The sequence below is a fragment of the Tachysurus fulvidraco genome, chromosome 2 (assembly GCF_022655615.1).
Source record: "Tachysurus fulvidraco isolate hzauxx_2018 chromosome 2, HZAU_PFXX_2.0, whole genome shotgun sequence".
Taxonomy (NCBI): domain Eukaryota; kingdom Metazoa; phylum Chordata; class Actinopteri; order Siluriformes; family Bagridae; genus Tachysurus; species Tachysurus fulvidraco.
Window position 1 is genome coordinate 32,815,680 of NC_062519.1, and position 12,823 is coordinate 32,828,502.

The 12,823-nt window shown below is 36.1% G+C and overlaps 1 protein-coding gene across 5 annotated transcripts in view; it reads right to left on the reverse strand.

Moving 5' to 3' along the window:
• Nucleotides 1–5,197: 5,197 nt before the first annotated feature.
• LOC113649528 (lisH domain-containing protein ARMC9) overlaps nucleotides 5,198–12,823 on the reverse strand; it is a 38,917-nt gene continuing 31,291 nt past the window's right edge. For all 5 annotated transcript variants that reach the window (XM_027157380.2, XM_047809913.1, XM_027157358.2 and 2 more), the window contains 3 exons: nucleotides 11,349–11,409; nucleotides 8,015–8,205; nucleotides 5,198–6,168 (listed from right to left, as the gene is read on the reverse strand). In XM_027157380.2, the coding sequence (XP_027013181.2) occupies nucleotides 6,146–6,168; nucleotides 8,015–8,205; nucleotides 11,349–11,409 (275 nt within the window). In that variant the 3' untranslated portion in view covers nucleotides 5,198–6,145. The remainder of the gene's footprint in view (nucleotides 6,169–8,014; nucleotides 8,206–11,348; nucleotides 11,410–12,823) is intronic.

Below are 12,823 nucleotides of genomic sequence, written 5' to 3' on the forward strand. Positions count from 1 at the left end.
TTTTTCACTGTGCATCTAGGTGTTCCATTCTGACTCCCATCCTGTGCACTGTATAGACAATCAGATATTAAATGTTGAAAATATGTATTTTGTGTCAATATTAACGAAAAGGTAAATAAATGGTAAGAAGTATACATTTAGATAAGCTATTCTTGTTTTAATAGGTACACTTTGGAATTTATTAGGACAAATGTTTTTTTGGAGATGTTAATTTCTAATTCTTATCTTTACCAATACTGTAGATGTCTGCCACTCCTGCTGACCTTGAGAAGACTGGTAACTTACCTGTGACTCCTCGATTGATTCTGCTTAGTAAGTATATGAAATATGACATGACTTCATGTTCAGTAAACAAGGATCACACTCTAGGCTGGCTGGCACAACTTTTTACCATCAGGAGAAAATCCATCTTTATGTGCCTCATTCTGGCTACTGTATAAAAATGTTTGATTAAAAACTGAGGAAAATATTTTATGTTATGCCTGAATGAGTTTGTGATGTTTAGGTCGCAAATCATGACATTAGTGGCTTGAAATATTGAAACTGCAAGGTTGGAAGATATGAATATTATATGATTTTGTCAGGGCTTGCATACTTTTCTTATTGCCTTTTCTCATGCTAGCTCTCCGAGGACAATAGTTTATAACATAATCTGTACACTCATTTAAGGTACAAGTGAAAAAAAAAAACAGTTTTTTTTACAGAATTTTTTTTACAGTGTTCATTTAGTCCAAAATGCAGCTGCCAGTTCTTTCCAGGACAAGAAAATATGATCATGTAACCCCAATTGAATCATCTATACACTGGCTACCTGGTAAGTTTAGAAGTGATTACAAACTGCTGCTACTTAAGTACAAGGCTCTAAATGGCTCCCATGTATCTAACTAGTCTTTTGGTAGTTCCCAAAATCAACTAAAGGTGGTAGAGTGTTTTCGTATTTAGTAACTACGATATTTACGAATTATTTATAACTTTGGAATAACTTTGGCTCAGACACGCTTTCACACAGTTTAAATGTAGATTAAAGACATATCTCTTTAGTCAGGCATACACACAATACTTCTTATAGCCGTGTGCTCCAGTAGATAGGCTACCCATTATTATAGTTTTATTTAATATTATGAACTGCAGCTACGCTAATTCCTTTCCACTTTCTTCTCGTTTTTCTACCTATCCCAAGACACCCATTGATGGTACCAGCAGCAGCTCTGTTCCGCTTTTTGACGGTCACGGACATTCTTCTTCATCTAAGGAATTTTTTCTTTCTCACCACAGTTGCCTCAGTCACCTCAGGGTTGCTCATTGGGGATAAATACAAACACATTTAAATATAAATACAATATTAATTGTAACAGGTGAGAATTTACAGACTGGGAATAAATTAGCTGCACTCCTGATGTCATAAAAATTTTATTATTTAGTTATTATATAGTCTTATAAGAAATAAGAAGGTTTATGAATATCTCATTTAGTGTGTGTGTGTGTGTGTGTGTGTGTGTGTGTGTGTGTGTGTGTGTGTGTGTGTGTGTGTGTGTGTGTGTGTGTGTGTGTGTGTGTGTGTGTGTGTGTGTGTGTGCGTCAGTCAGGGACTGCTCAGGAAACACCACAGGAAGAATTCCCACTTTTCTCACTTTTCAGTTGCTCTGAATGCCAAAAAAATCCTCTTCATGCTTTGGTGAGTAACGATGTACCAATCATTGCCATTCTTCCATTTATTCATTTGTGTAGGCTCTGTTGGCCAATATCACTATATGTCAACACCTTGTAACAAGTAACACATATATGGCTTCAGTACAGCTCTGCATTTGGCTGCTTTCACATGGAGCTACAGTATTTTTATAAGATTCTAAAGTCAATAACCTTTTTTTTCTTTCATTTTCGCATTTGCTAATTTCCCCATGTTGATGACTAAACTAATTTGTCATCTGTAGCACATATTTATATTCCAGTTAAAGAAGACATGGTTGATTGCTTTAGATTTCATCTGCACTTAAAAATGTACAATATAACAGTTACATGTTCATAACAACATCTGTAGAAAAAAAAAAAAGCCACAGCACCGGAATATAAACTTAGTGTTTTTTATTGATTCAGATGTGTGTGTGTGTGTGTGTGTGTGTGTGTGTGTGTGTGTGTGTGTGTGTGTGTGTGTGTGTGTGTGTGTGTGTGTGTGTGTGTGTGTGTGTGTGTGTGTGTGTGTGTGTGCGTGTGTGTCAGGGAAAAAGAAAAAGTTAAAAAGAAAGAGGTAAAAGAGAAGAGACAGAAAGGTGAGAAACAGAGAAATGAGAAGGAGAAGACGAGAGTTTGAGTTTTTTTTATATATCTTTTAGTTATTTTATTGTTCCATTTAGTTCTGCTTTTCCCTGTGTTGTTTCTGATCATCCTGTCTTCCTCCATATCTGTGTGTGTGTGTGTACACACACACACACACACACACACACACACACACACACACACACACACACACACACACACACACACAGACACACTCACACAGGCTTGTCCTGTTTTCTATCGTTATATCTATCACAGGAAAGAAAGAAAGAAAAAAGTTAGAAAGAAAAAGGAGAGAAAGAAAGAATAAGATATTTTATGTTTTATTTATATTTTATATTTTTACTTTTTTCTTTCTTTCTTTCCTGTGATAGATATAAGGATAGAAAAACAGTTTATAAAAAATTAAAAATTTGATTTGGATGTGAAGTATTATCTACTACAAAAGATAATAGAACTGTTTGTGATGTTCAGCTGCAGCTGTACATTTGGACGACAACACACACACATGCGCGCACACACGCACACACACACACACACACACACACACACACACACACACACACACACACACACACACAGGGGTGGGGGCAGTATTGGGGTAAAAATCCCACATAACAAGTAAAAAAAAAGTAATGTATGTAATAGTGTGCACTACAGGGAGTTCAAGTGGAGGGATTATTATACTCAGTCACATCACATAAACATCCAAATGAACTGTTATGTAATGACACCATTTCCAGTCATGCTGAGTCTCTCGCTCTCTCTCTCTCTCTCTCTCTCTCTCTCTCTCTCTCTCTCTCTCTCTCTCTCTCTCTCTGTGTGTGTGTGTGTGTTTGATGTTTTCACTATTACAGTAAAGTGACCTCGCCTGAGGGCTTTTAGAGAGAGCATCTGGTGTATTACAGTCCAGTGCACGTTTGCAGATGGAACATTAACAAAATAAACATAGAAATTCAGAGCAGTGAGGCATTTAGCTGTTTCCTTCAAGTAACAATTTAGACAAATTTGTGTGTCATATTATAAATTCAAATCTTTGCACCCACCTTTCTCAAAATTGCTTAAATATTCTCTTGTCCATCATCAGTTGACTGTAAAAGTCTACACTTTGTCCTTGCTTTTGTCTTTAAACTCATAAATGCATTATACTCAGGGGTGGTTCTAGACCTCTTTAGGGTGGCTCCACCCCCCTGTCTGTGATCTCAGCCACCCTAAAACTATAAGTATAATTTTTACTTTCAAAAATAAACAATAAAAAAGACATTAAAATGCAGGACATGTTTTCGATGGGAAAGAAAATTATTTATCAGTTTGATCCAAGAGCAAATTTTTTTTACTTTGCTTTTATGCATGGGTGTTGTAGTCTTTCAAAGTGCGTCATCGGCTGTCTGCTTTATTTGAACGGAGAAGCTCAGAATCTGTCAGAGCTGGAGGTATTTATCTATAACCTTAATTGGCGGAAAACCGCAAAGACGGCAACCAAAAGCAGTGAAATTTCACTGTTCTTATTACCAGAGTTGATAGCACAAACAAAATATTAATGCAAACAATCCATTCAATACTAAATAAAAATAACTGCATTCATTGGACACACTGTTGAATGCACACATACATGAACTGATTTGATTCAAGTCTGGCATCATTACATCATGCATAAAATTTTATAGGCCTGAAGACCCAGTAGGGTCGAAACATTGCTTTTTAACAAATTAATAAATATGGGAGTTTAAACAGTGTTGTGGACATTACATTTTTTTACTTTAAAATTTTATTGTCCACTTTTGGCATTTTAAATAATAGCATAACTTTTGGCTTAGTCATATAATATATAATATAAGACTCTTTTTTGTTTTAAATTCTCACTGAGGGCTAAGCCCCCATAAAGATGAAATCCTAGAACCACCCCTGATTATACTCATAATCGTTATACACATCATGACACTGTCAAAGTCGTTGTCCTTGTTTTTCCATATACAAATTGCAGCATTTCTTCTAAATGTGTGGTATTCGTCTTTCACCACAGAAAGAGAATCTCCTGTTTGTGACACTTCATGATCAAAGAGAATCACTAATGTGAAGCTTCAGTCTTCAAATGGTAGAATTGTGGATGAGTGAATTTTGAATTTCTCACGATATTAAATAAAAAAAAACTACAATGAGTAAAATAACTTTCTAACTTTAAAATTCACATGGTTCTTTTAAAAAATTGTGTGATCAGAGACAAAATGAAAACGGTTGGAAATGAATCTGAAGAAACAAGTTTGGTGTCCAGAATCAACTTTTGAGTAATTGAAATTCCACTGCTTCTCTTTTTCTACCCATCCCGGGGCATTCAGATATTGTACCAGCTCCAGTTGTCTTCCAGTTGGTTCCTCTCGAGGTTTCTTCCTTTACCATCCAATGGAGTTTTTCCAGTCACCTCAGACTTGCTCATTGGGGATAACCATCTAATATTAATCTTGAACTTTTGTATTATATTAATCTTTACATTAGACATTTTGTATTATGTTTATGTTCTGTAAAACTGCTTTGAGACAATGTCCATTATTAAAAGTGCTATACAAATAAATTTGAATTTGTGTGGTAAGGTGAACTTCATTCAACCAAGAGGCGAAACACGGACCACAGCATACCTTTGTAAAACAATACAAGATTGTCACTCAGGAACAATTCCAGCACAAAAATACGTGTGGCTAGATTAACCTTGCTTTAAGAAAGAGCGACTTGTTTAACTGCAGTAGTATTACAACTTGCTGGTGCAGATGGACAGGTGGCAAACACCTTGCTCTGACAAAAAAACGGGTTCTTACTAATTAAATAACATTCTGTTTCTGTTTCTTGTTTTCCTGCATTACTCTTTTCTGTACAAAAGAAAAAAGTAACGGTAAAAAGTTTTTTTCATTTCAAGTCAAATAAACATCTGTTTTTATTTATTTATTTTTTATTTTATTTTTTAACCATAACTTCAATTAGCAAAAAGTACTCGGACCATTTAGGTGCAGTAAACGTATCTAGTTTACACAGATATAATCATAACATATCACAACGTCCAGCAAAAAATATATTGATACACCATATAGTCAGTTTTAACACAAACACAATGAAGGTTCAATAAAAGCATTTGTTGAAAAAGCAACTTAATGTATAGCTGAAGCGCTGAAAGTCAATTCACTGTTAAATTTCTAATAAATAATTTACTACATTAATTAACAGGAACAAACCCAGAACTCATTCACTAAACTACTAAAGTCATTCAAATTGGAATTTAATGTTAAAACACTGCTGCAACGAAGAATAAACTAAAGATTTACTAAAGAAACGTTTTCAATTTTAAAAAGAGTTCAAACATCCACAGAAAATCTTGACCAAGATGAACAGCACAATGTGATCTAAAAGGAAAACATTCCATACTGTAGAAGCTAAACTCTTATGTCAGAAAAAGTACAAAAAAACATTAAAGATAAAATAAAATAAAAAAAATTAACTGTGAGGCAAACAAATGCAAACAAAACAAACAAACAAACAAAAAAAACATTTAAGATAATTAAAAACAGTACAGCATTAGATTCTAAATGAACTTGTTGAAAAGTTGCACATTAGTTAGAAAGGTCCTATTATTATATGACGCGTGATGAGGTGACGTGAAACTGTAGTGTGATGAGTGAGCACAGTGAAGGTGAAGGGGCGGAGACTATGGCCCTGATAATAAAGGTGTTATTGTGGTGTTGGGTTACACAGGGGCTCAGTCGGCCTGAAACAGTACGCAGTCCACAAACACAAGCTTTGTTCCTCCTGCACTCATTCATCTTGGCCTGATAAGGAGGAGGAATGATGTTACAGGAAGCTGCAGGTCCGTCAACAGAATTTCTCTTCACTTCCTGTTAGACTGCGCACCTGAAGACGAGTACAGAGTAGACAATAGCAATTTTATTTCATATTCACTTTCTTTGTGTCTGATCCAAACTGTGGTCAATAATGATCAAAAATCTTTACAGCAATTTAGTATCAGCCAAAAAATTTGCAGCAAAATCACTAATCGATTAAATATCTTATCATGAATATAACTCAAGATTATTAACTCAAGCAAAGATTAACTTGGGCTGATTTGATATTTTGCAAAACCGAAAGAACGGCAAAAATCCCTGCATCAGTACTGATAAATGCTGCTTTACTTGGCACACACAAAAAAACAGACACAACGCGCATTCGTGTAAGATAAAGTAAAAGAGCAGGAAACAAAGCTGTGCTCTTTAACTGATTTCATTGAAAATGATTTTATCTTTCCACTAAAGCACACAGAGGCCATCAGGAGCTCGAAGAGAACTATTTAAGGACTGGTTGTGGTAGATGAGCTACTGTTATATCAGCACGAGCTTATACGTAAATAAATGTCAGATTATGCAGTGTGAGATAAAGCATACCTCCTACATCAGTGAAACAGACATGCTGAAGAAAATGATCCATGCAAAGACAAAATATCCAAAATAATCTATAAAAGTGTCAAATGTAGATCATACCGACTTATAGGAAGAAGCTTAACTTATCCACAGCGTCATTAACTAACTTAGCTCAGGCTGCTAGTACATCATTTCTCATTTCTGATCTATATTCTGTAAACATACACACACTGAGCAAGATATAAGGAACACTATTCGAATACTGGGTAGGGTCTCCTTTTGCTCTCAAAGCAGCCTCAATTCTTTTAATTCTTCTTTGTAGCATGGGAATATATTGGGAACAATCAAACATCAAACAATTCCAGCAGGTTTTTCAGGTGAAATTTTATCCAGTGAATCTTGTATTCTGACACAGGTCCACCTCTTCAGTGTTTAAATACTGATTATAAAAGTCATTTAGTTCATTTGATAGTAGCATGGATCAGGAAGTAAAACTGTATTTTTACATGAAATTCCTGGATTCTGAAACCCAACACTGGAAACATCAACAAGAACAATAGCTGTAAAACAAAAATTGCTGCCAGGAATGCAAATGCTTAACCCAAGAAGAACATGCGCTGATGAACAATGCTGGTCATCCAGTCTGATATTTAAATTAACAGCATGTGTCTTTTAATTTTATTACTTGTTTTATTTCATTTTGTACAATAAAACATGATGTGTGTTTGTGTAATGGTGTGATGTGTGTGTTGTCTCACTGTATGATGTGTATGTAGTGTTCACTTATGTTGTGATGTGTGTGTAGTGGTCACTCACGTTGTGATGTGTGTTGTCTCACTGTGTGATGTGTGTGTAGTGTTCACTCACGGTGTGTTGTGTGTTGTCTCACTGTGTGATGTGTGTGTAGTGTTCACTCACAGTGTGTTGTGTGTTATCTTACTGTGTGATGTGTGTGTAGTGTTCACTCAGTGTGTTGTGTGTTGTCTCACTGTGTGATGTGTGTGTTGTCTCACTATATGATGTGTGTGTAGAGTTCACTTACTGTGTGATGTGTGTGTTGTCTCATTGTATGATGTGTGTGTAGAGTTCACTTACTGCATGATGTGTGTGTAGAGTTCACTTACTGTGTGATGTGTGTGTAGAGTTCACTTACTGTGTGATGTGTGTGTTGTCTCACTGTATGATGTGTGTGTAGTGTTCACTTACTGCATGATGTGTGTGTAGAGTTCACTTACTGTGTGATGTGTGTGTTGTCTCACTGTATGATGTGTGTGTAGTGTTCACTTACTGCATGATGTGTGTGTTGTCTCACTGTATGATGTGTGTGTGTAGAGTTCACTTACTGTGTGATGTGTGAGTTGTCTCACTATATGATGTGTGTGTAGAGCTGTTTGGTTTGATGACGCTCTGTTGTGGTTCACTGTGGGAGAAATGTGGGCCGAGTGGGCGGAGTTTGGACAGGGCCCCGCCCCCCATGTCAGCGCCAGTTGAGCGCGGGGTTGTTGGCTGACCAGTTAAGCTGCTGGTGACATCACTGTGGGAGGAGTCAGAGAGAAATTAGTTCGAGTAATAATATATTAGAATAAATTATATGATTATATATATAAAATTATTTGTAGGAAAATTATAGACAATACAATCATACTTAGTTTGCTTGTTGTGCATTCTGTCATATCTATTATTATCTTTCGAAGCAGTTAATTTGATTTCTGCGCACACACACATGCAATTCTGGAACTTGATTGGTCAGAAGGAACAACATGAAAAACAATTTATGTTTATGTTTATATTAATGCATGTAAATGATTGTTTTTAATAGTCAGGAAAGTTCTTTCTGTGAATGTGTTTATTTAATGTCTATTGAATGTGTTTCCAGTGTCAACACTTTGTAATAGTCAGAGGAAGGGGCTAACTAAGTCTTCTGGACTTAGTTAGATTATGTTTTCTGGTTTCTTAGGAACATAAGACCTTTTTTTTTTACTCTGAATTAATTTCTTTCTTTCTTTCTTTCTTTCTTTCTTTCTTTCTTTCTTTCTTTCTTTCTTTCTTTCTTTCTATCTCATTATGAATCAACATTTTTATATGGCTGTCAAGAGCTATTTTCTTCTTTCAAAAGAAACCTAGTTTGCATAAGATTTACATGTTTGTAACCACAGTGTTCCACATTTGTTGTGATATTACGTTTTTCAATTTTATTGTAGAATTTTATAACTAATGTGTCACTCGATGTAAGGAAAGATTTGAATAATATATCACTGTAATGACTTGATGATTTTTCCACAGATGTTTATACTATGTATTATTCTGTAATTAAACACAAAAATAAAGCTTCTTGCTTAACTCTTATTAGAGTCTACACAACTTACACGTCTTCATACTGGATGCTGCTGATGTCACTACTTGTATAAAAATCGCCTCAGTAATTAAACCGGTCTATGTGTATATAAAGGGCTGTAGAGTAACTTAAGGCACTCTGCGGCTTTACCCCAACTCCTTCTTTTATTAAGGTGTAGGTGCTAGAATGCTTTATATATATACACGCTATATTATTATTGAATAAACCTAATTAACATTCATTTTCTGGAACAGAACGTTTTGCATAAATTTGTTCAATTAAAAATATATTTTTATGTAACAAGGATGCTACATTAGTCAGACGATATAAAAGAAAAATTTAAAAAGGGCAAATAAAGCTTTTAATTTCAGAACTTGCTAATCTTATTCTCTCTGACAATGTGGTAGGAGTAGAATAATTTGGATTTGTTGCTCCTTGCTCAGATCATCATGGTCTATTATAATATAAATAGTTAAGTATAACTGGTACTTTATTACTTCTAAGATTGCTACACTTTTGTTCTTTAATATGATGAATGTTTACTGTGACGATTATGGAAATCTTTATTAGAGAGGAGTCTTTATTTTTTTTTTTGGTGGTTTCAGGAGAATTTCTCCATGGTTTCATATTAAACAGAGTAGAGATCTTGATATTACTACACTGTTTTGTCTCGTTATTATAACTTACAGAAATGAGATGTTAATCGTTTTGTATATTATACAGAGATTAATAGAGACGTAGCATGTAGTTATATGTGGTAATTAATAATAATGTGTGCTTGTAAACCTTTCTACATTTCATCTAAAACAGATAAGTGGCAACTTTACTGGAGTTTACCGTAAAACCCTGTATATACACACACACCAGTCTGAGGCACCACAAAATAATCACAATGTATTAATACATGGCCACACTTCTTTATCTTGTTCTGTCACATTAATAACCTGTGGCTATGCATTATTTTACTAAGAAGTGACCAGTGGAGCTTGGCAGCTGGGCTTACACACATATACACACAAACACAGAACCCAGGAATCCGATTAATCAAACACATTACATAACAGGTCATTTGGACACATGTGTGATGTAAGTGTGTCAACCCCCAATAGCCCTACTATAGTGCACTGTACTTAGTTGTGTCCTCAGAACATTGTATTCTTTACACCTCTCAATCTGTCTGTATAAAGCTCAAGGGTTAAAGACATGGGGACAGAGCAAGTGGGTCGAGCCAAGAACAATAGGCTCTTTGTTCTCAAGGCTTTTTGAAAGGCAAGTCACAGACACACTGGATAAAGTGCTGAGTCAATCTCCTGCATATTGTGTGTGTGTGTGTGTGTGTGTTTTCTATCACTTAACTCTTGATATCTAAAAGTTTTCAAATTGAGGTTCCTGGGCAATGTCTTCAAATTCTAAATAAAGCTCAACAAATGAAACTGTGTGGTGTGTGTGTGTGTGTGTGTGTGTGTGTGTGTGTGTGTGTTTGCACACAGCCTTCCTCTCTCATAGAGTAAAACTGAGCATGAAGCTAATTAGTTGTCATGGCAGCACTGACCCAAGAATGACGTTGTCAATGAAACAAACAAACAAAAAAAGGAGTCCAGCATCTGTGGCTGGGACACAAATCTTTATCCACACTACATTGTGCTAAGTTTAGACTGCTTTAGTAGTGGCGTGTAATTTTAAAGCTTTACTTTAAATGTAACCTTGTATATTAATAGAAGGTTACTATATCCACATTTCCAGGTGAAAGATATGCATTAAGGGTACAGCAGATAAGGATACAACAACAACAAAAAGAATACATGACATACCTTTTTCTTTTTTTCCACAAACAAAGTAAACAGGAAGATCAATGTTAACCCTGTCTGAAACATGACTGGCCAAGGGCGACCACAAGTGATTTGGCCATAATCAATTTTCATATTAGTGCACAGATACTGAATTTCTAAAAAAAAAAAAAAAAAAAAAGTTATTTGACCATAAATCTGGCCCCTCTGTATGAACCAGCTGAATTGTGTTCTCTACATGATGTCTAAACTTTGTGCAATCCCTACAATTTTAGTCGCACACTTCTTCGTATTTTGCCAAGGGAAATCCTTGCACTAAAGCATGACCAGTACACCTGTTAGACCTACAGTATCTGACATGGGCAAGGCAGGGGCACAAGTTTCCTTTCTGTAGGCCGTACTGCTTAGTCTGCACTATTTATATCAATGAAGGATGAGGAAGTGGAGAAGAAAAAAATCCTAACAAACACTACTGGACCAAAATGATCAACTAATGATCATCATTAGCCATATATAATTAGATTGAGATCACAAAAGCATTGAAGTATGTGTCACCTGTGTGGTTGAGTGGTCACCTCCGATCCTAATGATTCCTGAGATGAGCGCCAGACAGAATCTGGAAATAAGAAACAAATCACAGCTACAGTCAATGATGAGTGAGAAGAGGAAGAGGAGAAAGGAGAGGGAGGAGAATAAGAAGAAGGGAAAGGAGAAGGACGAGGATAAGAAGGAGAATAAGAAGAAGACGAAGAAGAAGCAGAAGAAAAAGAAGAGGGAGGAGGAAAAGGAGAAGAAGAAGAAGATGAAGTAAAAGATGAAGAAGAAGACGAAGAGAAAGGAGAGGGTGGAAGAGGATGATGAAGAAGAAGACGAGAAGGGAGAGGGTGGAGAAGATGAAGTAGATGATGAAGAAGAAGCAGAGAAAGGAGAGGGTGAAGAAGAAGAAGAGAAAGGAGAGGGAGGAGGAGGAGAAGAAGAAGACAGACGAACCCTTATAATAACTCTAAAGAACGGTTGAACACTAGGAGTGGAAAATACTAAAGTATTTTAGTGTTTTATTCTTTTTAACATATTTTAAACTGTTTTTATTAAAATCACATTTATTTTCTTTAATTGTTCTTTGTTTTTGTTATGATTTTATCATGTTTCTTATTTTTCAAATATATTTCTTTTTCTCTTTTATAAACTGTTTTCTAATTTCTATGTAAAGCACTTTGAATGACCCCTGTTTTTTGAAATGTGCTGTACAAATAAACTTGCCTTGCCTTGACTAAAGTAGTTGTTAGAGACAGTTTAGAAGCAAGATTAGCATCTGCAGAGAACGGATTGAATATCAGAAAAAAAAACGAACATGAGAACTCCATGTTACTGCATTCAACAATACAAAGAGGTTTGATGCAGCTGTGAGTTTCCACCTTTCATGCAGCAAGAAATACAAGAAAGGCCCATATAATACATAAGGGTGTGTTCAGGTCCCCACATTATTTTGGCCAATTAGTGTACAAAGAAAACAAGATTGTGGTAAGGTAACTGTAATTTATTGACATTACCTTAATCTCTTCAGTTAAAAATATTTACTTTTGACTAATAGTTTAGAACACTACACCCAGGGTGTATCCTGCCTTGATGCCCGATGATGCCCACTCACACACGCACACTCAGACTCTCTCAAAGACACCCACACGCACACACTCTCAAAGACACACACACGCACACACTCTCAAAGACACCCACGCACACACTCTCAAAGACACCCACACGCACACACTCTCAAAGACACCCACGCACACACTCTCAAAGACACCCACACGCACACACTCTCAAAGACACCCACACGCACACACTCTCAAAGACACACACACGCACACACTCTCAAAGACACCCACGCACACACTCTCAAAGACACCCACACGCACACACTCTCAAAGACACACACACGCACACACTCTCAAAGACACCCACGCACACACTCTCAAAGACACCCACACGCACACACTCTCAAAGACACCCACACGCACACACTCTCAAAG